This window comes from Phyllostomus hastatus, unplaced genomic scaffold, assembly GCF_019186645.2.
Source record: "Phyllostomus hastatus isolate PE091 unplaced genomic scaffold, TTU_PhHast_1.1 phas_scaffold_78, whole genome shotgun sequence".
Classification (NCBI taxonomy): domain Eukaryota; kingdom Metazoa; phylum Chordata; class Mammalia; order Chiroptera; family Phyllostomidae; genus Phyllostomus; species Phyllostomus hastatus.
This window is the reverse complement of record NW_025334041.1, coordinates 72,857,069-72,883,491: the sequence shown is the minus strand read 5'-3', so window position 1 is coordinate 72,883,491 and position 26,423 is coordinate 72,857,069. Positions and strand designations below refer to the sequence as shown.

The 26,423-nt window shown below is 43.9% G+C and overlaps 1 protein-coding gene and 1 pseudogene across 2 annotated transcripts; one reads left to right on the top strand and one right to left on the bottom strand.

Moving 5' to 3' along the window:
• Positions 1–639: 639 nt before the first annotated feature.
• GGCX (gamma-glutamyl carboxylase) lies at positions 640–12,482 on the bottom strand. 2 transcript variants are annotated; one of them, XM_045828427.1, is made up of 15 exons: positions 12,349–12,482; positions 11,791–11,961; positions 10,611–10,769; positions 10,125–10,290; positions 8,433–8,511; positions 7,850–7,956; positions 6,839–7,002; positions 6,234–6,499; positions 5,955–6,086; positions 5,438–5,589; positions 4,838–5,007; positions 4,489–4,619; positions 4,059–4,206; positions 3,697–3,892; positions 640–3,254 (listed from the first exon to the last, which is right to left on the bottom strand). In XM_045828427.1, the coding sequence occupies exons 1-15, from the start codon at positions 12,389–12,391 to the stop codon at positions 3,062–3,064; spliced, it is 2,277 nt and encodes a 758-aa protein (XP_045684383.1). In that variant the 5' UTR covers positions 12,392–12,482; the 3' UTR covers positions 640–3,061. The 2 variants fall into 2 exon arrangements, with proteins under 2 accessions (XP_045684383.1, XP_045684384.1); XM_045828428.1 differs by lacking the exons at positions 10,611–10,769; positions 11,791–11,961; positions 12,349–12,482 and adding an exon at positions 9,653–9,883 and having other exon boundaries at positions 10,125–10,266.
• Positions 12,483–18,332: 5,850 nt separating this feature from the next.
• Positions 18,333–19,756, top strand: LOC123811288 (annotated as a pseudogene).
• The last annotated feature ends 6,667 nt before the right edge of the window (positions 19,757–26,423 follow it).

Sequence of the window (26,423 nt, the reverse complement as noted above, 5' to 3'; positions counted from 1 at the left end):
TGTGTCTCCTTACTGCAATAGCCATAATTTAAATTGCCAGGGTTTCAAATTATCTGAGATAAAGGAGGTAAAAACCACTAATAGAATACAGGCTTCCCCCATTTTAAATTGAAAAAACTCAAAGGGGCGGGGGGGGGACGACACGACCAAAAACCTGCCTCATAGGATTCCTTCAGTTAGCCCAAATGGGTACTAATGTATGTCTTTTGTGAAAGTGAAGTGGCTTAATGCAAACATGGAAAGGGACATACCTGTATTTATGAAAGTGGTACTGTTAGTCAAACTTTATTTTTAGACAGTTTGCAGGGCGGGGGGACATCGACTGGTTGCCTTTCATGCCCTGGCACAGACAGAACCTGCAATCTAGGCATGTGCCCTGACCCAGAATCAAACCGGTGACCTTTTGCCTTGTGGGACCATGGTCAGGGCCAGTCTTGAAAATTTCAACCCACTACATTTCAGCTTGACTAATGTGAAAAAGTAGCATACCTTAAGTATTAATCCCCTTATAAATAAGTGTAAAAGGCTGCAATTACATGTTCACACATTACAATCAGAAAAGTTCTTAAACAGGAATCACCTTGCCATCTAAAGTGATAATAAATGAACTAAAATATAAAGTAACAGTGGAGAGACAAATTTCCAAAAGGTTGATCTGTATTTGTAGCAGTTTACAGAAAATTAATCCACATAGTTTTAACTATCTTTTCTTGAGCCTAGGAGCTAAAAACTACAGACAGGAGCCAGCTAGCATGCTGATGCTTTGATCTGCAGATGTGAGACCCAAGGAATGCTTGCTTTGTACCTGTTTCCCTGGAGGCTTAAGGATTTAGAAATGGAGGGGAGGCCAAGTTATATCTTGGTATCAATGGAGCTTTTCTAATTTGCTCAGGAACTTTGAGAACTTCGGCTTTCATGACACACAAAAGCTCTAGGATGTAAAGTTTGTAGATGTCAATCAGTGCATTATGGTCTAAGGTTAGGTTAAGTTCACTGAATAAGGTGATCTGAGGATGTCTGGATGCCTGTAACCTGGTGGGGCAGCACCAGAGAAGTAACTGCCTTGTGGTTAGGTTCAATATTTGCTAGGAAGATACCTAAGAAGTGTCCTCTATCATACACTGGGGGAAGTGGGGGAAGAGAATTTTAGAGATAGGAAGGTGGAGGAGCACTAACCCAGGGAGGATAGTAGGAGCAAAGGCATGAAACGGTGAAGGTGGTTACAAACAGGAATGTATGATCATGAGACGGTGAAGGTGATTACAATTAGGAATACGTGACAAAAGACCAAAATGCTGGGCACAGAATGAAAATACTAAAAAGTATTCCGGCCAAAAGGACATTGATACCTTACTCCCAAAACAGCTGCCCTTGCACAAAATCCAATTTACTCCCTTGAACAACTTAGACCAGTATTAAGATGACCATACATCCTCTTCATCCCATCCCAACATCTTCATTGGGAAAATGAGTCAGTGTTGGTATACTAACAATTTGGGAGTCTGCAGCATCCTTGTCTACATTAAAAGTGCTTATGCAAAAGTCCCCTCACAGTGAGGAGCTACTTTTCTTACCAAAGGGAAGAGGGTGATGGTGGTTAGGGAACCAAGTTTAGCTGAACTTAATGGAAAAGGATGTAATATAATGCTGAGGTATAACTGTCACTGAGAGATGTGCAAAAAGATTAAAATCAGTGTTTCCCCCACACCATTCTTACTAAGTGCTCAAGGTACACTGGCACAGCCGTTGCATACAATGCTTGTATGAATCAGAACTTACTGCCAGGCCCCACATGGCCTCAGTGGGGTACCCTTATTCAGGCCCCAACTGCATAACCACATTATAGCCCTGCTCTGGTCTCCCTAACTGGATTCTAATACAAAGGCTGAAAGGACACAGAGATGAAAATTTTAAGAAATAAGAGAATCGCTAGGTCTTGAAGTTATAAGAAATGCAAGGAAAAGATTTAAGGCCAATGACTCAAATGGCCAAAAGGTCAAGACACAGTTGTCATTCACTAATAAAGGAGTAGGTCTTGAGTTGGGGATGAAGGTAAGTTCTGCTCAGGACAGTTGGATAGCTCTGTGGGACATCCAGGGGGAAATAGGTATAGTCTAGGGCACAGGAAAGAAAGCTAAGCAGCATCACTAGAAATCATGGAATAGACCTAATCATGCCAAGTGTGTACAGTGGAAAAACTGCCTGGGAATGAGGTCACTGTCCAAGCAGGTAAGGTGGGGTGGGCCATAAGAGAAGCATGAAAATAGATGCAATCCTTTATCAAAGTTACTGGGATTGCCAATTTACTACTATACTAATCTCTGTTACAAAACTGAGTTTTAAGCCTATGCATTCTCACTTCCTAGCCTGGTGCCAGGCCTTTGAATTTTCACAGAACTGAGGAGCTTCCATGATCATCTTTGTATATACAGACCTACAAAGTGACCAGACATTCCCTAATACCTCACCAAGTTTGGTTAATACTTCACACTACCTTCTCACTAAATGATAGAATAATGCTAAAAAGCTTATTTTTTAGGAAAAGACTACCAATCATCTAAATTTCCTTATTGGTTTAATTCTGCTTTATAACTACTCTCATAATTGCTAGTGAAAAACTTACCAGCTGTATAGATAGAAAATTGCTCTGTGTGCATTTCGAACCTGATCACCATCCTAATCATACTTAAGAAAACAAGTTTTAAGCTATGTTACTCCAGAATTATTATGATTCTGAAAATTACAAGAGGCAGGGTGCAAAACCTTAAGTCAGACAGGAGGTTCAAGCCATCAATCCAACCCTTGCTAGGTTTATGTCTGAACAAATATTACTTGTCAACCTCAGTGCCTTCAATTGTAAAATAGTGACCATTAAGGACTAAATGTAATAACATAGTCACAGTGCTTCACACAGTACCTAGCACATAACAAGCACTTGAGAATAATTAGCTACTATTTTCATTACAGTATATCAAATATAAGGATTTTTTCAAATTTCCACTGCACAGGTAATGGTCCTGTAACTGGCTGCTCCCACATCTGTACCCAATGTCTGGCCCCTTTAGAACTCTGAGTGGGTATGGTCAGAATTCAGTTCAGGAGGATCAGAATTTGAAGAATCTGTGTTGGAAGGACTAGACTCTCCAACTGGCTCAAAGGGTCGCAAGTTTGCATAAGTCACCTCTTGGGCCAGTTGCTCCAGGGACGGGCGGCCTAATGCCAGATTTCGAAGTGAGATACAAGTCATCAGGAAGCTGAAAGAGAGGAAAAAGGCCATCCAGTCCAACCTCCTGTTTCAGCATAGACATTCCTACCAAAGCCCTTGGGGAACACTTGGTCCTACCTCCTCTCACTCAAGCATAAATAAGAATTGCCCTCCGCCCCAGGGACCCTCGAATCCCAGATGGAAGGGCACCCTACTTCTTGTACAGTCTGGTAGAGGATTCCAGGGTGAGGCAGGAATAACCCATGGGGAGGCTAGAGGTAAACTGAGGCAGAGCAAGACAGCAAGGACATCAGACACAGGTCACTTACTCTCCCGTTGAATCAGGAAGAGGAGAACAGAGGAAAAAGGCTATTTAGCCCTAGATTGCCCTTTCCTGGGAGAGTGTCACTACTTTTACCCTCACTAGAGAAAAGTTACCTGGCTTGCAAATATCTGGTGACACAATTATAAGTACTGCTGGTAAAACTTACCTGCGGCGAAAAATGTAGACCTTCCGCAGCAAGAAGCGGAAGAATCGCTCATGGAAAGGGGTGTTTCGCCGGCGTTCAATTTCCTGGAGTCTTTGCTGGCGTTTAAGAAAGGTCTGAACCAGAGGTGTTGGCTCAGGACCTCCTTTTACTTCTCCTTCCAGCAGAGGTTGCAGCTCTGGAGGTAGAGGCCCCGTTTCTGCTCAGATGTCAGCAAAAAGAGGAATCACTGAGAGAGAGATCATTCTCTCTTCTAGAAGTCCCCTTTCAACTAGAGGCTTCAAGTTCTTTTTTTAATGACTAGATCCTCATTCGCTACCCTAACTTCTCAGGGGCTACCTCAGCCCAAATCTTTATATACTCACCACTTCCATTCTCCACCTTCTCTTTCAATTCTTGCAGATATGCCAGGTCTTGCTCCAGTGTAAGCTCCGTAGTGTTGACATAGATGTACATGTAACACGAAGGACTGGGTGATATTGTGTACACCTTATGGTATTCACCAGCAGGCAACTGACAGAGGAGCAAAATGCATTATTTCAGTCATAAACTTTTCCTAGCCAGCCTATGGGCTCCTAACACTACCCACTCCCCCACCCCCCAGGCATCTTCTCACTGTGACTTGGGAGTCCAAAAGAGCTGACCTCTAGAATCCTGTATGAGACTATTCACAGCCAGGGGTCTTTGCTTTTTGAGGCCTCACTGCATTACTGGTATGGTCAAGTATTTTGAGTCTGTAATAAGTTAACTCCACTCATCTAAACTTTTCTGCTATTGTTAATTCCAGCAAAATACCTGCATTTTTTCTCCTTCCTGAAGAGTCTGGTTCTTCTGTTCTGCCACCAGCTCCACAGTAACCTCCCCCTGCAGCAGCTGGATGCTAGTGTTGCCCAGGTCTTCACTCACAAAATTCTCTAGGTGCAGCCCTGACAGGGGCAACAAAGTTCCCCAACTCACACCATGGCAGAGTGAACTCACTCCCAGCGAGAACAGAGACATCACAGTTTCACCACCTCCACCCATCAGATTTCATAAACATTCCTCTCACCAGGAGTAACCCCTCCCCTCTCCACCACATGCAATGTCCCTGACCAAGGAAGTGAGGAAGAAAGACAGCAAAGCCTCCCCAAGCTTTCTTCCATACCAGGGAAATCTGCAATGAAGACCACCTCCGTGTGGTTATCCAAGCTGCTCTTGATTTCCTGTAACTTGGCCCTCCAAGGGGAGAGATCCATCAAAAGTGGCTGCAGCCACGATGTACGCTGGAAGGGGGACCAGGCAGCCTGCACAATGTCCACACGAGGGTCAAAAATCCTTAGGAAAGAAAGCCATGTTTTAAGAAGGCCACAACCATCTACCCATTAGTATTTCCAGTTGTTTCTTTCATCACCATTTCCAATAGAGAGAACAGGGTTTCTAGACAGAAAAAATGGCCTAAGTCAGCATGTTATTACCAGTCCCGGGCAGACAGAGAGGGGAAAGAGATTCTGGAGCACTGGGAAGAATGAGGATTAGTGGCCATCTGAGAATTGTGTTAAGTTTCTAGCAGAACAAGTCATTACCTTTTCTTTGGGATGATGGTGCCCCCTGCTGGAAGCAATCAGCTATGCCCACAACTACGTCAACATGGATATGCAACAGAGGACAGCCTTTCAAGCAAGACAACACTGGGGAGCAGGGGCTATTCATCTTGGCAAAAGCAGCTGGACTTCATTTCCCCCCCTCCTCTGCATCCCTTGCCCACCTCTGCTGGAAGCGGTCATTGATGGAGACCCAAATATCAAAGTAGATCTGGGGCTCAGTAACATTGTACTTGGGAAGCAGGCGGCTCAGGCAAGTGGCATATTGCTTCAGCATGTCCGCGTGATCCTTCCATCGCCGGCTCTGTGTGAATACCTGTCCCAAACCCCCATGTTAGTCCCACCTCATTGTTATTGACCTACTGGATGAGTCATGCACCACCAATGGTACAAAGAGATCTGGCTGTTTAGATCAGAGGAAAAAAAAAACAACAAACTTGTCTCTAGGGAAGGGTTTTTCATTGCTTGGCTAATGGTGGTACTTACCTTTCTTAAATCAAATCTCAAGTCTAGGAAGTGAATGATATTGCCTTATTTCAACCCACATAAAAGAAGGTTCAACCTGGTTCCTCAGAAAGGGCAGTGACCCAAGTTTGTTTTAATTGTGTTGAGGCCCAAATCAGACCCCAAAACTCAAGGGAACTTTGAAGAACAGTAAATTATCAGCATCAGAAATCTCACCCCAGGATTAAGGTAGCCCAGCTCGCCAGTGCGGCCATCACGGTAGGTGATCTTCACGTGCTGGTGGGAACGGGAGTGCACCATCATGTCCCAGGAATAGCCATATAGCCCATTTGTCCAATTGTTATAGCCCTAAAAAACAGGGCAGAGGAAATCCGCTCAGTGGTTCTTATGCTAATCCCATCTTCTACCAAGAAAGGGCTATAGTACCAATCCCTTTTTCCCCTCTACTGCTGTTACCTCTGCCACTTTCCAAGCTAACCCCTGCCCTATACATACCTGGGTGAGGAAATGGGAATAGGGCAGGAAAAGCTGCTCCAGGAGGTAGAGCAGGGTGAAGGCAGCACCTAGCTGATGGCGCAGGCCTGGCTTCTGGCCGCCTTTGGCCCGGTTCCTCTTATACATGCAGGAAGCACTGGGCTGAGGGGCAGCCTTGAGGGGCAGCAGTTCTTGCAGCCTTTTGGGGCAGTTAGACACCAGCTTCCGAGGCCACTCAGGGGAGCAGAAGAGAGGGCTGCTGGCCAGCATGACATAGGGGAACATACCTAGAAAAGCAAGGAGAAAATAAGCATTTCAGGAGTTTGGTTTGGGGAAATGTAGGTAATTTCCTCAATACCTTTCCCTTAAGAAACCTCTCCCAAGTATCCCACTTATGACAGAAGTTCTTAACTAAAAGATACTTACTTTCACAGATTCCTTACTATACAATACCAGCTGAGCCCAGAAGCCCCAATCCTCTCTTCCCCATTTATTTCCATTCCACAGTGATTGCACCTGGCCCAGTTTAATTCCCATTCTCATCTCCCAGTCCCAAACAATGCCTTTGGCAAGTCACTCCCTGCACATGATGGTTTCCTATTTCCTACCAGATGATAGGTACTGACCAATGCTGAAAAGCTGAGAATTCATGCAGTGGAAGTAGGTCACAAAGAGGAGGCCAATGGATCTTGAAGCATCGAAGAAGAGCAGGAAACCAGCTGAGAGGTCAAGCAGCAGTCCACACCAGTGCACCACTAGCAGACTCGTCATCTCCTCGGACAGTATCAGTCTGTAGACGTCAGGGACAGGGTCAGGCACCAGCCCACTGAAGAACCCAGCTTTCACAGCACATTCATAGCAAATGTACACTGGCTACCTTGTTCTTGCTAAAGGATCCACCTAGCAGGTAGGTAGAACTGTGCACAAAGATAACCCATGGGTTTCCCAACCCCTTTACATTTCCACATTTTAGGTGTCCAATTGTATTCAACATACCCCATGTAATAAGCAAGGGCAAATCTCCTAGGGAAAATCTGATTGGGAAGTGTGTGTGTTGTGTGGGGGGCAGGTTCCTCATAGAGGTTATAAATGAGAAGAAACTTTAAAAGGTGAATACTTGACTAACATGACACCGAAGTGTCACAGGACATAGGAAATAACAGAGAAGAAGAAAAAAGAACAAAGTAAAATAGAAAAGAGAAACGAGAGGAAGAGAGAGATCAGAGAGGCAAACCTCTACTTTGTAAAAAGCTGGTAACACTGGTTCTGTCAGGGCAGGGACAATGCCTGTCCGCCTTCTCAGTTGATGGCTAAGGAATCCTAGTGAGAGGCTGGATGGCAACCCAAGGACACAGACACCACCCATGGCAACTGCTCAGGGCATCAAGTCACCTAGTTCTGGCTCTTTCCTTTTCAATTTTCTTTCCCTTCCTTCCCCCCATACCATAAGCTGCACAGGGGCAGCTAGGCCTAGATCTTTTGATGTCATCAATTCTGCATTCTGCTGAATAGAGAGATAAGTGGACAGAGGAAAGCATGTTGCAAACTGAGGCAACGTAGGAACTGCAGACATGACAGAGATAAGTCACCCACTCTGGACTTGTGCCTCAAGGAGGCTTCTGCCGACTGCCACTCACTTGAAGGGACTGAAGAGCCAGTGCCGGGACAGGTACTCCATGGAATAGCCCTCCACCCAGTCTGCATCCAGCTTTTTCACACCCGCAATGAAGTACACAATGAAAATCTGCAAACACAAAATGCAAAACAAATTATTAAAACAAAAAAAGAACCTTATTTTGTGCAGTCAAAAATAGAGTAAGTTCTCATCTCAGTTCAGGGTCCAAAGGAGATTAGTTCCATCCTTCTATTCACTCATCTCAGATATTCACTCGTCTCAGATATTCTCTCATCCAACAAGTACCTACTGACCTCCCACCAGAGCCAGGCACAGTATGAGGCACCAAGGAAAGTCATGAAGCATAGACATTATTCTCTCACAAGGATTCTAACCTGGCAGGGACAAAGCTCTATTCTTTCCATGACAAGATGAGAGAGCTCAGAGATTAGGGTATTGGAAACAACAGAAAAGCCAGCCTACCCTTCCAGCAAAAGGAAAAAAGGGGAAGATCCAGGGAGGCTGAGTAGAGCGCAGTCTGGCAGTGGGATGGCCACGCTGACAAAGGCTATCAAAGAACACCTCCCCCTCCTAAACTCTTGTACCTGGCCACGCAGCACAGCATAGTTCCAAAGGGGCACGTGGGCATTCCGCTTTCGGGCATTCAGCAGGCCATCCACAGACCTACACCAAGTAAGGTAAGGATTGAGGAGAGCTTCTGAGTCCAGCCATATTTCTACCTTCTTTTTTCAATGTAATAATCTATCTCAGGACAATTCCCGTATCTTGTCTGGCCCACTGGGCTATTTTGAGGCCCTTTAGAATATGAGCAATTTTTAGCGGTGATTATAACTCATAACTGAAATCTTACTAATGAGTCATAACAACAAGTTGTGTTTACGAAAAAAAAATTCAGTGTTTATCATTAGTGAGCAAATTAGTTTGTCCTAATAAAATCAATCAGGAAAAAAAATGACAATACTACAATATGACTGAATTTGAAAAAGAATGAATTTGAGGAGTGTTTAAAAAGCTTAAGGTGTACATAAATTCTACAGTACATTTTTTTAAAAATTTCAGTATCAAAACAAACTAATGTTTCATAGACCTGGATGCCAGTACCTAGTGCCACAGGGTACCTACTAACAGCCTACCTGGGGGGAGAACTGATAAACCCAGGCTCTAGGACTAGATGTATTCTGGGGAGGCAGAAACAAAGCGGGTTTTCAAGATAGTGAATGAGCTGAGAAGTTGGGAAAGAGGCAGCTTACACTGTGGTCAAGAGCACTGCAATCTGCAGTTAAGGAGAGCTTGATTCTCACTTGTGCCTCTTCCTGCTATGTGACCTTGGCAAACCTTTTACTTCTCTAAGCCTTATTGTCTTCATCTATAAAATTAGAACAGCACCATGGACTTCATGGTGTTAAAATGAGGAAAAATTAAAGTGTTAGATGGCATGTGGAAAGCCCTCAGTAAGTGATAGGTTTTTTTCAAATTGTGTAAAGGCCATAAAAATAAAACGTTTCAGAGGTATTCTGTCAAAACCACCTCTTAATTCTGGCCATTCTGAATGAGTTTTAACAGTTTACAACAGGATTATTTGTATGTGTGTATTAACAACGAAACTTAATGACTGATAAATCACTAACAAATTCAATGCTTAAGATTTTTTACCTATACATCCTCATTTTATTAAGATGTATTTGCTTTTCACTTAATATGGAAAGAATCCTTAAAGGTCAACTGCCCTGCCACCCTGTCTCCAGATCCCTTCTCTACTTCCCCTGAAAGATGGTCACCTAAGTGAGAGGTGGGGGAGGGTTACCTCCTCCCAGGACAGCACTGCTGAGCAGCCCTACTGGGCTCTCTCCTTCTGTCATGACTCTGCCTCACAGCAACTTCTACTCTTGGCTCTAACTCTGCCCCTCTGGGCTCACAGAAAGTCTGCTTCCTCTTCCACATGACCACCCTCGAAGTATCTGAAAACAGCTATGTCTGGCTTTAGTCTTCGTCTTCTCTCTAAGAGGATTACAGGAAGTGGAATAGATCAAGGCACCTGGGGAGATATGGAAAAAGTGAAGGGGTGGGAATGAAGCCATTTTGCTTTGTGACATCCCAAGTGTTCCAACCTGACTGACCCTTCTCCCTCCCAAATTCATCCAAATTAAAATGTGACCTTTGCCAAGCATGGTTGAAATTGTGCTTGCTGGGGCAAATTCTAGGACTTCAACGGGTCCCTATCTCTGGTAACCATCCTGACCCAGCCAACACCTCCCCTTTTTTCCCCAGACTCATACCAGTAGTGGTTTGCATCCATGAATGTCAGCTGAAAAGCCAATAAACCATACAGATAGGAGTGGTTGTTCCACGATGTCTTGTCCAGGAGAAACACATACCAGTATGGCAGCAGGAATAACACACAGCTTATCCGGTAGCACAGGCCCAGCATCATGCCCAGTGCCCCTGGGATTTGTGGGGGAGAAGATTAAGAGGTCAAAGGGTCATCACAGGCCCAGCTCCCCTAGGACAGGCTGTGAGTGAGATTAAGAAAAGTCCTCAGACATTTTATAATCAGGTACAACTAAGTGAAAATTAAGTGTTATTTTAGTATTTTTTAAAAAAGAGCTATAGGGTCATATCTCAGATGACACATAGGTCAACAGGGTGAAACTATGATCACAGCAGAAGTGAAATAAGGAACCCAAGACCTTGATCATTCACCAACATGCTTTGTATTTCTCTGTTTTAGGTAGGCCAATCAATATTCCCACAGTTTTCCTCACCTAGAAACATGATGGTATAGACAAGATACATCCAATCAAGTGGCAGTGGTTGCAGGGCATTCAGCAAGGGGAAGCGGCACACGTCTAGCCCATCCAGGTATCTTCGGTCCAGGGAGCTGAGCCCCCGCTCCTGGGGAATGTCCAGTGCCATCAACAGCCCTGAGAAGGCAGTTAGGGGCGGGGGGGGTGCCATCAGGCTTCATCAAAGGAACCAGCCGACTGAACCTAGCTCCAGGGTCAGAAGTCTTCCCTAATCCTGGCTCTTCCATTTATTCATTCATTAAACAAAAATTACTGACTGACTACTATATGCTAGGCACTATGCCAATTGTGTGATCCTAGCCAATTCCCCCATTTGTAAAAGGGCACTCATAATATTTTACAAAGTTACAGAGAGGATTAAATGAGAGAAGCATACAAAATGCTATAATGGCTGTTCAGGTTTTGATAGTTAATATTTATACAGGTCTGTGCTACAGAAAGTAGTCTAGGGTGGTGCTTCTCAACATTTTCCACTTCTTGGCATAACCAGAAACAGCAATGTTTGGCCAACACACTGGAGTAAACAGAAGAGGCTATTCAGGTCAGGAAGCCAGCCTTAGTTAAAGCAGAGTTTTGCAACCTCTGGACCATTCACATTTGGGGTGGTTAATTATTTACTGGGAGGGGCTATCCTGTGCATTATAGGTCAATTAGCAGAATCTTTGGCTCCTATGTAGATGGAAGTAGTCATCTGTCCCTCCCAACATACATATGACAAATAAAAATGTCTACCGACATTGCCAAATGTCCCCCAGGGAAGCAAAAATGCTCCCCGTTGAGAACCACTGAGGGATTAATAGTGCAGAATATCTGTAACCCATTCAAAAGGAAGCTCTGGATTAGGGAGTCACAGCCAAAATGTCCTCCCTGTCACCTCTGCCATTTCTCTGAAGTTTAGTCCTCTGCCTCTATATTTCCTCCTCAGATCAAAGTATTTCTGGCCTCCAAATCCTAATCAAAGGAGACAAAACTGGATTTGATCCTAAATTTCACAAATACTTCTTCCAGCATACTGATACCTTCAGCTGTGAGGAAAAAAAAAGGAGGTAAGTCCACCAATCAAGTAACCAAGAAACGGACAAGGGACGGGTGTCATTCTACTCCAACCACACTGGTCCCTCCCAGAAACTAGACTTACCAAAGAGAAAACGGAAGACAGCCAAGCTTGCAGGATCCGTTGGTCGATTCAGCAGGGTCACAAGGCTCCCCCAGCTGGATACATCTGTCCACTCAAAACCCACGAGTTTCCCCATGCAGCTGGCCTGACTGGACTTTAAGGTCTGTCCGGCCTTGCCTTTCTGTAGTTTATCTGCAACCAATAAATAGAAAAAGATGTGTTCGTGTATGGGGTGTTGGTGTTTTAAAATCGGCTCATTCCCAAATCACAGCCCGAACAGCCCAGGGTTTCTGTCTACCCGGGTTCTCCCACTCATCTCTACCAGAAACACCCCTGAGGTGCAGCCCCTGCTCCAAGATCCTCCAATGCCCCAGAACCTCTCTCAGACTACAGCCCCCTAACCGCTAATCGAAAGTCATTATCATTCCGAAACAGCAGACTGTAACCTCTTTCTACAAGCTCCTTCCCAAGAGAACCCCCTTCCTTCCCCAGGTCCTAAGGGACAGTCCTCCTGCCTCCGCCACTCTGAGACCAGCGTCTCCCCCCTCTTTCCGCCACAGGCTGGGGCTCTGAGCCTACCTGAGCTGGGAGGGCCCCGCACAGACCTGGCCGACACCGCCATGGTCCTGCGGTCCTGCAGAAGTCAGTTTTCCACAGCCACCGCCTCCGAGGTAGGGCGTAGCGAGTTGCAGATCTCCTAAGCCACGCCTCCCGGACACATCAGCTTGGAGCGCCCGGCCGGAAAGCGCCGGACTGTCGTGAAGTGCGGTAACCGGAGGCTCCTGGCTCCCCGCTTGGCGGCAGAGTGCGAAGCTAGGAGCCTTTTGGACAGAGCCGAAGGCGGCGAAGCAGGTCGATGCAGGCGTGACAGGCGTGGGAGGGCCTTGCTTCACCTCGTGAGACTGGAGGCGTGAGGAACCGCACTTCACGACAGTGAAGGCCTCCTAACCCTTCTCCACTCTTTCAACTCTAAGAAGACTCGGATTCCTGCAATTTCCCTGGTTCCTTCCTCGCCCCCGGTGGGCCTCTCCATAACGTGAGCAGCGCAGGCGCATAGTTAGACTCTTCCCCAGAGAGGTTGACCGCTGAGTTGAGGACGTATCTGGAAGGGCTGCCCAGCCCAGAGAAAGTGCCCAGCTTCCTTTATTTTACCTTCCAGTACATGCCAAGAACCAGAGGTTTGAAAGCAGTCGAGGAAACCAGAACAACGTAACTGGAGAAATGATGTAGAATGTGCGGTTCCTCTGTATGTTGCAACCCGTCAAGGCCGGGCAGATCCACTCTTGCCTCTGGGAGATGGAAGAAAATGCGTGTAGCCTTGGGGATACTTGTCATACTTGTATTCACGGGTGGGCGAGCCACGCACACTGCAAGCTGCGTGTGTAACTAGTGGTAAGCCCCTCCTTGTTTAATTACTAGAGAGAAACAAAGCTGGAAAACTGCCAGAACATTATGTAACATAATTCTGCGCATGTGAGCCCTCTCCATGTTATAGGAACAGTTTAACGAACCCAGTCTCAAGGCTATGAGAACACTGGTTATCAGGGCTTTTCTAAGGCTATGGGAACACTGCTCCCCTTAGTTACCCAGACACCTGAGTGAGGAAGCCAGACTGCCTCCACTTATCCTACAATCAGGAAGATTTTTAGAGAAGCCAGTCTTCAATAGCACTGTAGTATCTTACTTCTCTGCCCTGGAATTGGCCAGCAGGCTAAGAGGAGGGCATACAGGAGCAGCAGCTCTCACGGTTTTTGGTCTTAGGACTCCTTTACACTTTACAAGCCATATTGAAAACCTTAAAGAGCTTTTATTTATGGGGATTTTATTTACCATATTGAGAAATGTCTGTTGATTCACTAAAAAGGTATGCCAATTAAATGTTTATATAAACAATGTTTTTATTAATAAAAGTATATTTGCACAAAAATTTCTCAAAAAGTGTAGTTCATATTGTCTTACATGTGAATCTCTACTGTTAGAGCTTAATTGAAGACAGCTGGATTCTCATAACTGCTTCTGCATTGGATCTATTGTGAAATGGAGTTGACTGATACAAGTGTAAGAAGGAAATCTGGCCTTACAGATACTTAGTTCAGAAAGGGAGAAGTATTTTAATAGCCTCTTAGATAATTAAGGATATCCTTTGATAGTACACCTAAACTTATAAGTGGTAGTTTTTAAAGGTTACTCAGATATGGAAATTGAAATCAATGAACTTTATGCTCAGTTATATTAAAACCATCAGTATATCTTGTACTTTCAATGGACATTTTACTCATGCCATGATATTATAAAATCACACATGAGTAAAACATTGGAAAACAAAGTCATTTACTGTCTCATTAGGTATGCAGGTCTTCCAAAGGCAGAGGCTCTTAAATATAGGGAAGCTGCCAAACTCACAGTGGCCAATACAAATTCTAATTTTTTAAATTAGAATTTTAGTTTTTCACCTGAAGGTTTAAATTTTATCATTGACAACAATTACTGTCTATTATTTTTCTTGAAGGTTCAGGCTCAGTCCCTTCATTTTTAGGAAAATATCAGTCAAATGTGCCAGTCTGAATAACTATAGTTTGTCTGATGTCCCTTCAAGTAAATGGTGCTTAGTTATAAACAAAACAAACAAACAAACAGAAGATGACAAAAGCAAAGCTGCTCAACATCTTATTAGGAAATTGAAAATTAAAACAACAATGAGATACCTGTTAGAATGGTTGAAATCCAAAGCACTGATAACAACAAATGCTGGTGAGAATGTGAAGCAGCAGGAACTCTCCTTCATTGCTGGTGAGAATACACAATGATACTCCCACTTTGGAAGACAGTTTCTCATAAAGTTAAACATGCTCTTACCATATGATCCAGCAATTGTGATCCTTGGCATTTACCCAAACTGGGTGAAAATTTATGTCCACACAAAACCTGCATGCAAATGTATAGCAGCGTTATTCATAACTGCACAAACTTAGAAGCGTGTAAGATGTTTTTCAATAAGTGAATGGATAAACAAACTGTGACACATCCATACAATGGAATATTGAGTGATAAAATGAAATCAACTTGTGAGGGACATAAGTGACTCCACCTTAAAGCTAATCCACCACCTTCACTCCCTCTTCCTTCCCCAAGGTGAGCTCTGAAATGCAGCTCACAGCTGACCACAGGACTCCTATTACTTCTCTCTGCAGGGTAAGGAGCCCTCAGTGTTTCTGTTACCTCGCCCTGGCACCCAAGCCTCTGAGCATCTGATCCCTTTGATTATCCACGCAGCTTTCTCACTGTTTTCAGAATCTGGGGGTGGAAGGTGCAGGGACCCATTTGCTTTGTTGCTGCCCAAAACTGCTTTTTGTATGTAAGTTCCCTATTAAACTCTCAAAACCAACAAACTGGACTTGTCTGCTTCAATTTTTGGCTTATCAGCTGCTTTGGCTTTTGGGAGCTGCTTTGCATACATGGCCCTTTCACAAAATAATGCTATCAAGCCACTAAAAGACATGGAGAAAACTTAAATGCATATCGCTAAATGAAAGAAATCAATCTGAAAAGGCTATATACTGTATGATCCAAAGTATGTGCAACCCTAGAAAGGGTAAAACTATGGAGATAGTAGAAAGATCAGTGGTTGCCAGGGATTGAGGAGAGGGAGGAAGGGATGAATAGGTGGAGCACGGGGGATTTAGAAAAATGAAAGTATTCTGTACAATAATGTATTTGTGTCATGGTACATACATGTTAGACTTTTGCCAAAACCCATAGACTGGCCCTGGCCAGTGAAATTCAGTTGGCTGGAGCTCATCCAGGAACCATAAGGTTGCAGGTTTGATTCCTGGTCAGAGCACATACCTAGGTTGCAGATTTCATCCCCAGTCCCTGTGCGTACAATCCTTGGGTCCAGGCGCATAGAGGAGGCAACCAATTAATGTTTCTCTTCTCTCTTCCTCCCTCTCTCTCTCCAAAAGCAATGAGAAAAATGTCTTCAGGTAAGGATTAAAAAAAAAAAAGGACATAGAATGTACAACACAAATAGTGAACCTGAATGTAAAGTACGGACTTTGTTAATATATCAGTGTTAGCTCATCAATTGTAATAAATGTAAGATGTTAATAGAAACTGGGAAAGTGTGACGAGTTGTCTGCATTACTCAAAAAAATAATAGTTAATATGAAAACTAAGGTTAGCTCAGCTTGTAGTTTAATTGCACAAATGCTTTTTCTTAGAACTGTCAGACAACAACCATCCATGCATATGCAGAAGTACTGTGTGCATAGTTCCCATTTCTTCACACAAAATAGTAAAAAGAGATGTACTCTAGTATCAAGGATTAATTAATAATTTGTACTGCTTCATTAAGGGTGTTCTTAATGGAAAATAGCATTTTTAAATATGTATTTTTTATTTATTTTTAGAAAGAGGGGAAGAGAGGGAGAGAAACATATGTGGAAGAGAAACATGGATTGGTTGCCTCTCGCACACACCCAACTGGGGACATGGCCCACAACCCAGGCATGTTGCCCCAACCAGGAATCCAAATGGAGACCTTTCAGTTTGCAGGCTGACACCCAACCCACTGAACCACACAGTCAGGGCAAAAAATGGCGCTTTAAAAAATTGCAAATGCACAGCAGGGAGGAATGCTATGACTACTACTACAACTTGGTGCCACTGTGTCATTCTGCTAAGTTGTCAACAGTTTTACCCACCTTTGCTTTTGTATCATCAGTGCAAATGTCCACAAAGTTAAAAAGGCAAATAACATCTCAGTATTACTATAAAAGTAGTTTTGTCTTTGAAGACTTGAGGGGTTCATGTTGAAGACCACTATCCTAAAGGAAAAGAATGCCAGGGGTAGATGTAAAAGTAGGGATTACTGAGGACAAATGTATTTGGCGGGTGGAATCACTGGGCCAACAGTGTTCCTGCTGGTGAGGATCTAGCCCACTTCTAGGCCATCCTAACATGCAAGGCAGGCCAAATCTCTGAAATCCATTGATCCATTTAGGTGATGGATCTTTCTCTCTCTTATTTAGTGAGAGAGGAAGGGAAGGAGAGAGGAAGAGAACATCAATGTGTGGTTGCCTCTCGCACACCTCCTACTGGGGACCTGGCCCACAACCCAAGCATGTGCCCTGACTGGGTATTGAACTGGTGACCCTTTGGTTCACAGGCTGGTGCTCAATCCACTGAGCTACACCAGCCAGGGCTAGGTGATGGATCTCTTAATCAGCTGTCAAACCTCAGTCCAAATGAACTCCAAGTGGGTTGGGAAGTTTGGGCTAGCTCTTCTAGGACCACTCAAAATTAGATGATTCCATTTAGTTCAGCATTTATGATCTATGTGCCAAGAACTGGACAAATTAAGTTGTGGCCTCTGTCCTACAGGAGTTTCAGGGTGAGGAAACAATAATAAAAGAATATAGAAAGTAGAAGAATGTAGAAAATTGTAGAAAAGAATATAGAAAGTAGAATGTAGAAAATTGTATTAAATACAGTTCAAAGTGCTATGGGAGTATTGACAATGAAATGAACTAAGGCTGGAAAAATCAGTAGTTTTTCAAAAAACTGAGGTGAGCTTTGAATGATGAGTACAATTTTGAGAAGAGAGAGGGAAATCAAAAGTTTCTAACAGTCTTTTGAAAAGTTCTTAATAACTCTGTCAATATGGCTCAGGTGGTTGGAGTGCCATCCCACAAACCAAGGGGTCACCTGTTTGGTCCCCAGTGAAGGCACACGCCTGGGTGGCAGGTTCAGGTTCGGTTCCCTGCTGGGCATATGGGGGAGGGGCCAACTGATGCTCCTTTCTCACATCAGTGTTTCCCTCCTCTTCTCCCTCCCTTTCCCTCTCACTACAATTAAAAATTAAGAAAGAAGTTTATTTACATAAATACATAAAAAGTTCTTAATAGTCTTCAATGAACTAAGAGCATTCTAAGTAGGAAAAATACAGCTAATAAATGAATACTTCTCATTCCATGATCTTAATATTTTTGGTTCAAGGTTGATCTTCATTTCATCCTTCCATAACCAACATACAAAGACCCACAGCATTTAGCATTAATTTATTCACAAAAAAAGTCCAAAATTTAGGAAAGAAATTTCTTTATGGGCCCTGGCTGGTGTATCTCAGTGGATTGAGCGCGGGCTGCAAACCAGGCATCGCAGGCTCGATTTCCAGTCAGGGCACATACCTAGGTTGCAGACCATGACCCCCAGCAACCGCACATTGATGTGTGTGTGTGTCTCTCTCTCTCTCCTTCCCTTCCCTCTCTAAAAATAAATAAATTAAATCTTTAAAAAAAAGAAATTTCTTTATGGGTTTCTGCTAATAAAATGTATCTTGTCTTGGTTCAAGCATTGTGGAAAATAGTGTGGAGCTTCCTCAAAAAATTAAAAATGGAATTGCTTTATGACCCAGTGATTCCACTTCTGAGAATGTACCCAAACAAACCTGAAACACCAATTGAAAAAATATGTATATCCCTATTTTCATTGCAGCATTTTTTACAATAGCCAAGATATGGAAGCAACCCAAGTGTCCATCAATAGATGAGTCGAGCTTAGCCATGAAGCCGCAGGTGCCAGGAGGCTGGTGGAGGGGTGGGCCTGGACCCCCTGGTTGCAGTTACTGGGCCTGCAGGCTGCTGCTCACCATGCCCAGTGAGGACCAGTACTTCCAGTAACCAGCACTTCCAGGACCCCGATGTTGGCTGCTGCAGGAAATACTTCCTGTCTGGGTCCAACATTGTCTTCTGGGTGCTGGTTACTGGACACCCTATTCCTGGCCATCGGCCTCTGGGCATGGGGTGAGAAAGGCATTCTCTTCAACATCTCAGTGCTGACAGATCTGGGAGGGCTTGACCCCGGTGAGGCAGTTTGTGGTGGCTGGAGGTGTCATTTCGGTGCTAGGTATTGCTGGCTGCATTGGGCCCTCCAGGAAAACAGCTTCCTGCTTAAGTGTTTCTCAGTGCTTCTCAGCCTCATCTTCTTCCTGGAGGTGGTGACAGGGATCCTGGCCTTCATCTTCAAGGAGTAGATACAAGAACAACTGAACAACAATATCAAGACCTAGCAGGACGACACTGACCTCCAGAACTTCATTGACTTTGCTCAGTAATACTGGTCTTGCTGGGGAGCCCAAGGGCCTAATGACTAAACCTTAATATCTATTTCAACTGCACTGACTTGAACCCCAGCCAGGAGCTCTGTGGGGGGTGCCCTTTTCCTGCTGCGTGAGGGACCGTATGGAAGATGTTCTCAACATCCAGTGTGGTTATGATGTCCAGCTCAAACTGGAGCTGGAGCAGCAGGGCTCTATTCATACTAAAGGTTAAGTGGGCCAGTTTAAGTGACCACAGGACAACCTGATCATTGTGGCCTGTGTCTTTGTGGGCATAGCCCTACTTCAGATCTGTGGCATCTGCCTGACCTAGAACTGCATGAGTATTATCAAGGCAGTGAATGCCAACTGGTGAGGCTGCCACACTGGCCATGGCTACCTGCCTGGCTTACCCAGGGACCCTCCCCTGTGATGTGATGGGCAAGGCTGCAAGAGATATCTCTGCTTGGACCTGAGCCCTACGTAGGGCTTCTGTATGGGTGTGCTGTGTTCTGAGAAAGCCACATGGCTCTGCCCAGGCTGCCTGTCCTGGACCTGTGTGCTTGGAGAGTGCATGTGGCAGTGTGCACATGCACAGGGAGCCCCTGCTCCGCTGTTGTTGTGCGGTGGGCTCTCCAGGGGACTAGGAAGGGTGCCAGCTTGGACACACCTCTCTGTGTGGTGGTGTGGGGCAGGAGTTTGGGGCTGCTGTTGCCTGAGACAGGGCCTCGTGCAGATTCAGAGCTCTCTTCTGTATTAGCTGTGACCTTGATGTTCCAGGAGCATGCTTCAGCTTCAATGTCTCAGACTCAAAAATAAGTCCAAGAATTTTCTCTCCCTTGCTTGCCTCTCAGAATCAAACATGATGATGGCTACAAACTACTCAAATAAACAAAATCTTGAGAACTCCCCTGCTCCCCCCCTAAAAAAAAAGATTAAAAACCTATGGTACAAAGCAAAACAGAGACAGACCCATAGAAAGAGAGTGGCATGACAGCTAAGGTGGGGGAGGGTAGGGGGTGGAGGAACTGAACAAAAAGGAAAAAGGACTCAGATGTGGACAACAGGGTGGTGATTGTGGGGAGTAGTTATAAGGTGATTAAATGGTGATGGAAAAAATATATATGGTGTCCAGCAGAAGTAACACCTGCTTGAGTATGGTCGGTAGGGTACATGAATGTCTCACATGAGCTGGACAGCAATTTGAACATTTTGCCTAAAATGTCATATGGTGTGCTTGAGTGTGATATTCCTATGTTACAGAATTACATTCTTATGATTTTGTAATAAAAGACTTTGTATGAAGAAAGGGGCTTTATTTGTGCCAGATGCTGTACAATTTTTTTAAAAAATGCTGTTTCTGAAAAAGGAAAAACAAAAACAAAACTGTGGCACATATACATAATGGACTACTACTCAGCCATTAAAAAGAATGACATTTTACCTTTTGTGACAGTATGGATGGACCTAATGAGTATTACATTAAGTGAAATATGTCAGACAGAGAAAGACAAATACCATATGATCTCACTTATATGTAGAATCTAAAGAACAAAATAAACAAACAAACTAGATAGAAACAGACTCAGAGACACAAAGAACAGACTGAGGAAAGAGGGGTTAGGGTGGGGTGAAGAAGGTAAAGGGATTAAGAAGTACAACTGGTAGTTACAAAGTAGTCACAGAGATGTAAGTTACAGCACAGGGAATACAGTCAATAATATCACAATAATTGTGTGTGGGGCCAGGTGGGTACTTGAAACATCAGGGGCACCACTCTGTTAAATATGTGATTTTCTAACCACTATGCTATACATATGAAACTAATGCAGAATAATATTGAATGTAAACTGTAAATAAAAAATTAAAAAATATATTAAAAATTACTTTTCTGTCTTCACTGTGGAAAAAGAAGTTCTCTTTCAGATCTCTCAGTTGAATATCCCAAACATTTAGTGAGTGCCTATCATCAATGTAAGAAATGTCCAAACCTGGAAGAATTTTTATGAGTTGATTTGAGCCAAACTGACAATTGCTGGGAAGCAAAACTTCAAAAGATTGAGAAAATGCTCTGGAAAATGGCAGTTTTGCACATTATTTTATACATTACAATCAAAAGAGATGGGGCTACATGAAATACATTGGTGATAGATTAGAGAAGCAGGACAAAGCAAAGTGGGGGGGCATTTGGGATGGGATAAAAAGTAAAATGATAGGCTCGTATTTCTTTTATATAGGTGGGTACAGAATAGTTGACAGTCAACAATTACAGTAGATGCTAAAGATAATACACAGGCTCAATTAAGGTAAAAATTGACTTTTGTCATGGAAGATAGTAGCTTAGGGCAATGACTGCCTGCCATGACCTGCTTTTAGTTAATAAGTTTTAATTTCAGACTATCCTTTGTGGTTACTTCACGTCTCTGAGTTTGTAAGGCTGCCATGCAGGCCTCCCTGGAGCCCATCAGCCCCTTTGTGGCCCCTTTCCATCCACACTGCTATATGTAGGGCATATGTTATTTTCTACAAGTGGCACAAAAGTAAAGACTCAGCCCCTGCCTGCCTTCACGGAATTTAGAGTCTCGAAGGAGTCAAATGTGTATGCAGTTCATAGCAAAACATAGTATATTTTCTATAAAAGGTAAAATAATGGAGATCAGAAAGAAGTTAACTTCAGTGGGGAAATCTGGAAGGCTTCATGGAAGCAATGTCTTAAATATGGATAGACTTTCCATATTTAAGTGTATATGGAAAGTGTATACGGGCAGTGATGAGGGAACCAGGATATTTACTCATCATGAGAAAGGCTAACTTGAGCAAAGGCATAAAAGGGAATGGTGTACTTGGGGAAGGGTGTGCAATTTGGTATGACTAGGGGCTGGGAGATGAGTTTTAGGGGATAAGTTTGGAAAAGCATGTTGATAACAATCTCAGAATGCCAAATTAGGGAATTTGGGCTTTACCCTGGGGGCAAGGTGGAGAATTTTCAAATTTGTGTTTTGAGAAAATAACATGTGAAATGGATGGGAAAAGAAAGGTCAATTTGGCCCTGGCTGGGTGGCTCAGTAGGTTGGAGGATCGAACTTATACCAGAAGGTTGCAGCTCTGATCCCTGTTCAGGCAGTATGCAGGAGGCGACCAATTGATATTTCTCTCTCATATCGATGTTTCTCTTGCTCTTGCTCACTCTCCTGTCCTCTCTTTCTGAAATCAATAAACATATCCTAGGTGAGGATTTTAAAAAATTTTTCCATAAAGGTCAGTGGATGGGTCGTCCCAAGAGGTAACGTTGGCCATTATCCAGGAAGCAGAAGCTGGTGTGGAAAGGAGGGTGTTGATATGGGAGACATAACCACCCGAGAAGTCGTCTAGACTTGATGACATCCCATTGCACATGTAGGATGGCTCAGGGATTTCTAGCTTGGGACACTGGTTGAATGGGAGCACTTACTACCCAGGAGGAGAAATATTGAGAAAAAATAAAGGGGCCAGTTTGGCTCTTAGAGGCATCTAAGGATTGTCCATACATAGGGAGAGGCAGCAATGGCAATTGGGAGGTGTCAAGGCTGGGGATACAGATTGGGGCTTGTCCATTAATGCCTGTTGAATCATAAAGGTATTGTTACGGTAAAAACTTGGTCCATTGGTGTGCAAGTAGGGTTTACTGGTGATATGTTCTCATGGAAGAGAATGGGCCCTGCTGAGGTGGTGTAGAAAGGCAAGAGCAAGGGTGGCAAGGGCAGGGGTGGCAAGTGCTGAGGGTGGCAAGAGCCCCAGGTTCTTTGTTCTGAGGACTTAGATAGTTGGCAAGGTGAGGGTGAAGAAGTTACATATTGACCGACGGGTAAAGGTGGTTCCAGCTTTCTGGGGGAAGGGATATGACTACCCACTCTTAGGTATGCGTGGGGATCTGTTAGCTCAAATCCTCATCTTGCTCCAAACTCCATTTGTTCCTCTTGTTAAACAGATATGTGACAGGAGGCAGTTACCCAGAGTTATTTATGGGCTCTTCCTGTGAACATTAGGGACGCCCTGGTAAAACAGATAGTGACCAGAAGTAGGCAATTAACCAAAGTTGTTTTATGGGCTTCTTCCTTTGCAGTTTGAAAGGATGCATAAGGATCACCCTTGGCCTACGATGAAGATGTGGTTTTGGATTTAGAGCAGTATCCTGGCTAGCCAAGCTCGGATGATGGGAGGAAGCTGGGATACACACGGGAATCTGCCCAGCTAAGCTGCAGACTCCTATTTCTTTTCCTGAGAGACCATACCTCTGACTGGCGTGGTCTGGCAAGAGAGGACAGGACTGTGTGTTTATGAGGGTTTTTTGTTTCTTTTTTTTTTATTGTTGTTCAATTATAATTGTCCCCATGTTTTTTTGTTTGTTTGTTTCTAAAGGGAGTAATATTTAACAGCAGAATTTTGCCACTATTCTAAACCTGTATAACTTTTGAATAAATAAGTCACTTTTCATAAGACTCTGGCATTGGGAGCCACAGTTCTCATTGGCAGCTGGCAATAGAACCCAGAGCAACAGAACCCATTAGTTCCATTACATTGGGACTATTGGCATTTTGGTCTGAAGAATTCTTTGTTGTGTGTTGTGGAGGGCGGGGAGGGGGGTGTTCTTTCCATTGCTGGAAGCTTAGCATTCTTAGCCTCTACCCACTAGAAGCCAGTAGCACACCTGCCCCACCAACACCTGAGGTGTGACAACCAAGTGCCTTTAGATGGTGTCAAATGTTCCCTGGCGGGCAAAATCAACTCCACAGAGAACTGTTTCTCTAGGAGAGCATGTAGCTAAAAAGAGGATGATGGCCAAGGGCAGAACCTTCAGGTTCTAAGAGTGCTGTCGGAAAGGAAGAGAGCACATTGCGAGACATGGGGGTGACGATGACACAGATGCGGTGGCCAGTAGTGTAACAAAGAGGGGTTTGGAGACAAAAGAGGCCTTGTCAGCGGTGAGAGCTCTATGACCCTTCAGGATCTTTTCCTGGAAGTTACCGACAGTCCATTTCTCCTGGCACAGAGCTTCCCTTGACTGTAAGAGAATCAATGAATTTTGTTTCTCTTCTGGTACCCTGTGAATATTACCATTTCAGCTCATAGTATATTATTGGGTGCCTTCCTAAAGATCTCACCTTCTAAGGATATTAGCAAAGTGGTATTTGTCATGACAAAGGGTAACATTGTAATATTTGCATAGGTGAGGTCAAGCCTATAGGCATTCTGCATGGTGAAGGTGAGGGTGAATGGGTCGCAGGCCCAGCTGTGTCCACTTTTGAATCTCCCTGATGGTTGTGGGGTCTAGGCCAAGTGTCAGCTCCCTCAGGACACCAATGTATGTCCCAGGCTGGTAGTAGCATACCAGACCTCAGTAACTCCTCAACTATTGTAACCCTGATTTCCTTCCTGGGGATTCTCCTCTATCGCTTGCAGCTCCCCTGAGAAATCCTACTCTGGCCTTTTGTTTCTTGGTACCCCTCTTATTCCCCTACCCACCACCCATCTTAGTATCTGGAACTCTTAATAATAGTAATCACCATAGCCACCATTTCCTGAGGGGTTTCTAAGTGCCAGGCACAGAAAATTAGGTAACTGAGTCCTAGAGACATTACAGAAGTTTGTCCAGGGTCACATAAATATTAAGGTATAGATCAGCATGTCAAAAGAAATATAATTTGAGCCACATTTGTAATTTAAAATTTTTATTAGCCTAATTAAAAGAGAATAAAAATGGATGAAATTAATTTTATCAGCCCTGCCTGGTATAGGTCAGTGGATTGAGTGTGGGCCTGTGAACCAAAGGGTTGCCAGTTCAATTCCCAGTCAGGGCACATGCCTGGGTTGTGAGCAGGTCCCCAGTAGTGGGTGCTCGAGAGGCAACCACACATTGATGTTTCTCTCCCTCTCTTTCTCCCTCCTTTCCCCTCTCTAAAAATCTTTAAGAAGAAATGAATTTTATCAGTTTTTAATTAAAAATTAATTTTTATCAATTTTTAAATTTAAGTCAATATATCCAAAACATTAAACGACATGTCATCATTATACAAAATTACTACTGGGATATTTATATTCTTTTTCTCATAAGTCTTTGAAGTCCAGTGTGTGTTTTACTTTTACATCACATCTCAATTCAGACTAGCCACATCTCAAATACTGCACAACCACCTGTAGACAGTGGCTTCCCTACCGGACAGTGCGAGTGCATGTGAATCAAGATTTTGGACCCACCCCACTTGGCCACATTGCAGTCTTTCTACCAATGGCAAGGAGGGGGCAGCCAAATTCTCTGTGAAAGCAGGCTGGTATTGTTCATCAAAACTCAGGTCTGCAAAATGTAATAATCTTATCTAATTGGGGATAAGATTTCATTATAAATTAGAATAAAGTGTCTCAAGATGCTACAGAGGACCAACATTTATTAGATCCCTTAAAAGTATTTGTTAGAGGACTTCTGGCCAAGATGGAGGCGTAGGTAGACACACTGTGCCTCCTTGCACAACCAAAATAAGGACAATAATTTAAAAACAAAAAAACAACCAGTACTGACAGAAAATTGAACTGTATGGAAGAACAACAACCAGGAGTTAAAGTAAACATATCCATCCAGACCAGTAGGAGGGGCAGAGTGGCAGGAGGGAGGGGGCGGAGTCGGGGGGCGGGGGGAGTTGAACGGCCAGGGCAGAGAGGACTCACAGCAAGGCTGCGGCTGGTGGACCCAGCGAGGTGGCAGATTGTGGAGGGGTGCGGCGCATCCAGTCCCACATTCATGTGCAGATAAACCAGGTGAAACTGGGGAGTGAGACAGATCATGCAACCCAGGGTCCCAGTTCGGGGAAATAAAGCCTCAAAACATGGATTGAAAACACCTGTGGGGGTTGAGGCAGTGGGAGAGACTCCCAGCCTCACAGGAGAGTTCATTGGAGAGACCCACAGGGTCCTAGAACATACACAAACCCACCCACACCAGAAGGGCCCAATCTGCTTGTGGGAAGTGGCAGAAGTGACTGAAATCCGGCAGACAGCAGAGCAAGCGCCATTGTTCCTTCTCAGACTCCTTCCCCACATGTAGTGTTACAACCCAGCTACGTAAGTTGCCCCACCCTGGTGAACACCTAAGGCCCTGCCCCTCATACGTAACAGGCGTGACAAGCCAAAATAAATAAATAAATAAAAATAATGGCCCAAACGAAAGAACAGATCAAAGCTCCAGAAAAAATACAACTAAGCAACAAAGAGATAGCCAACCTATCAGATGCACAGTTCAAAGCACTGGTAATCAGGATGCTCACATAATTGGCTGAATTTGGTCACAAATTACATGAAAAAAATGAAGGCTACACTAAGTGAAATAAAGGAAAATGTACAGGGAATCAATAGCGATGGGAAGGAAACTGAAACTCAAATCAATGGAGTGGATCAGAAGGAAGAAAGAAACATCCAATCAGAAAAAAATGAAGACATAAGAATTCAAAAAAATGAGGAGAGGCTTAGGAACCTTCAGGACATCTTAAAATGTTCCAACATCTGAATTCTAGAGGTACCAGAAAGGGAA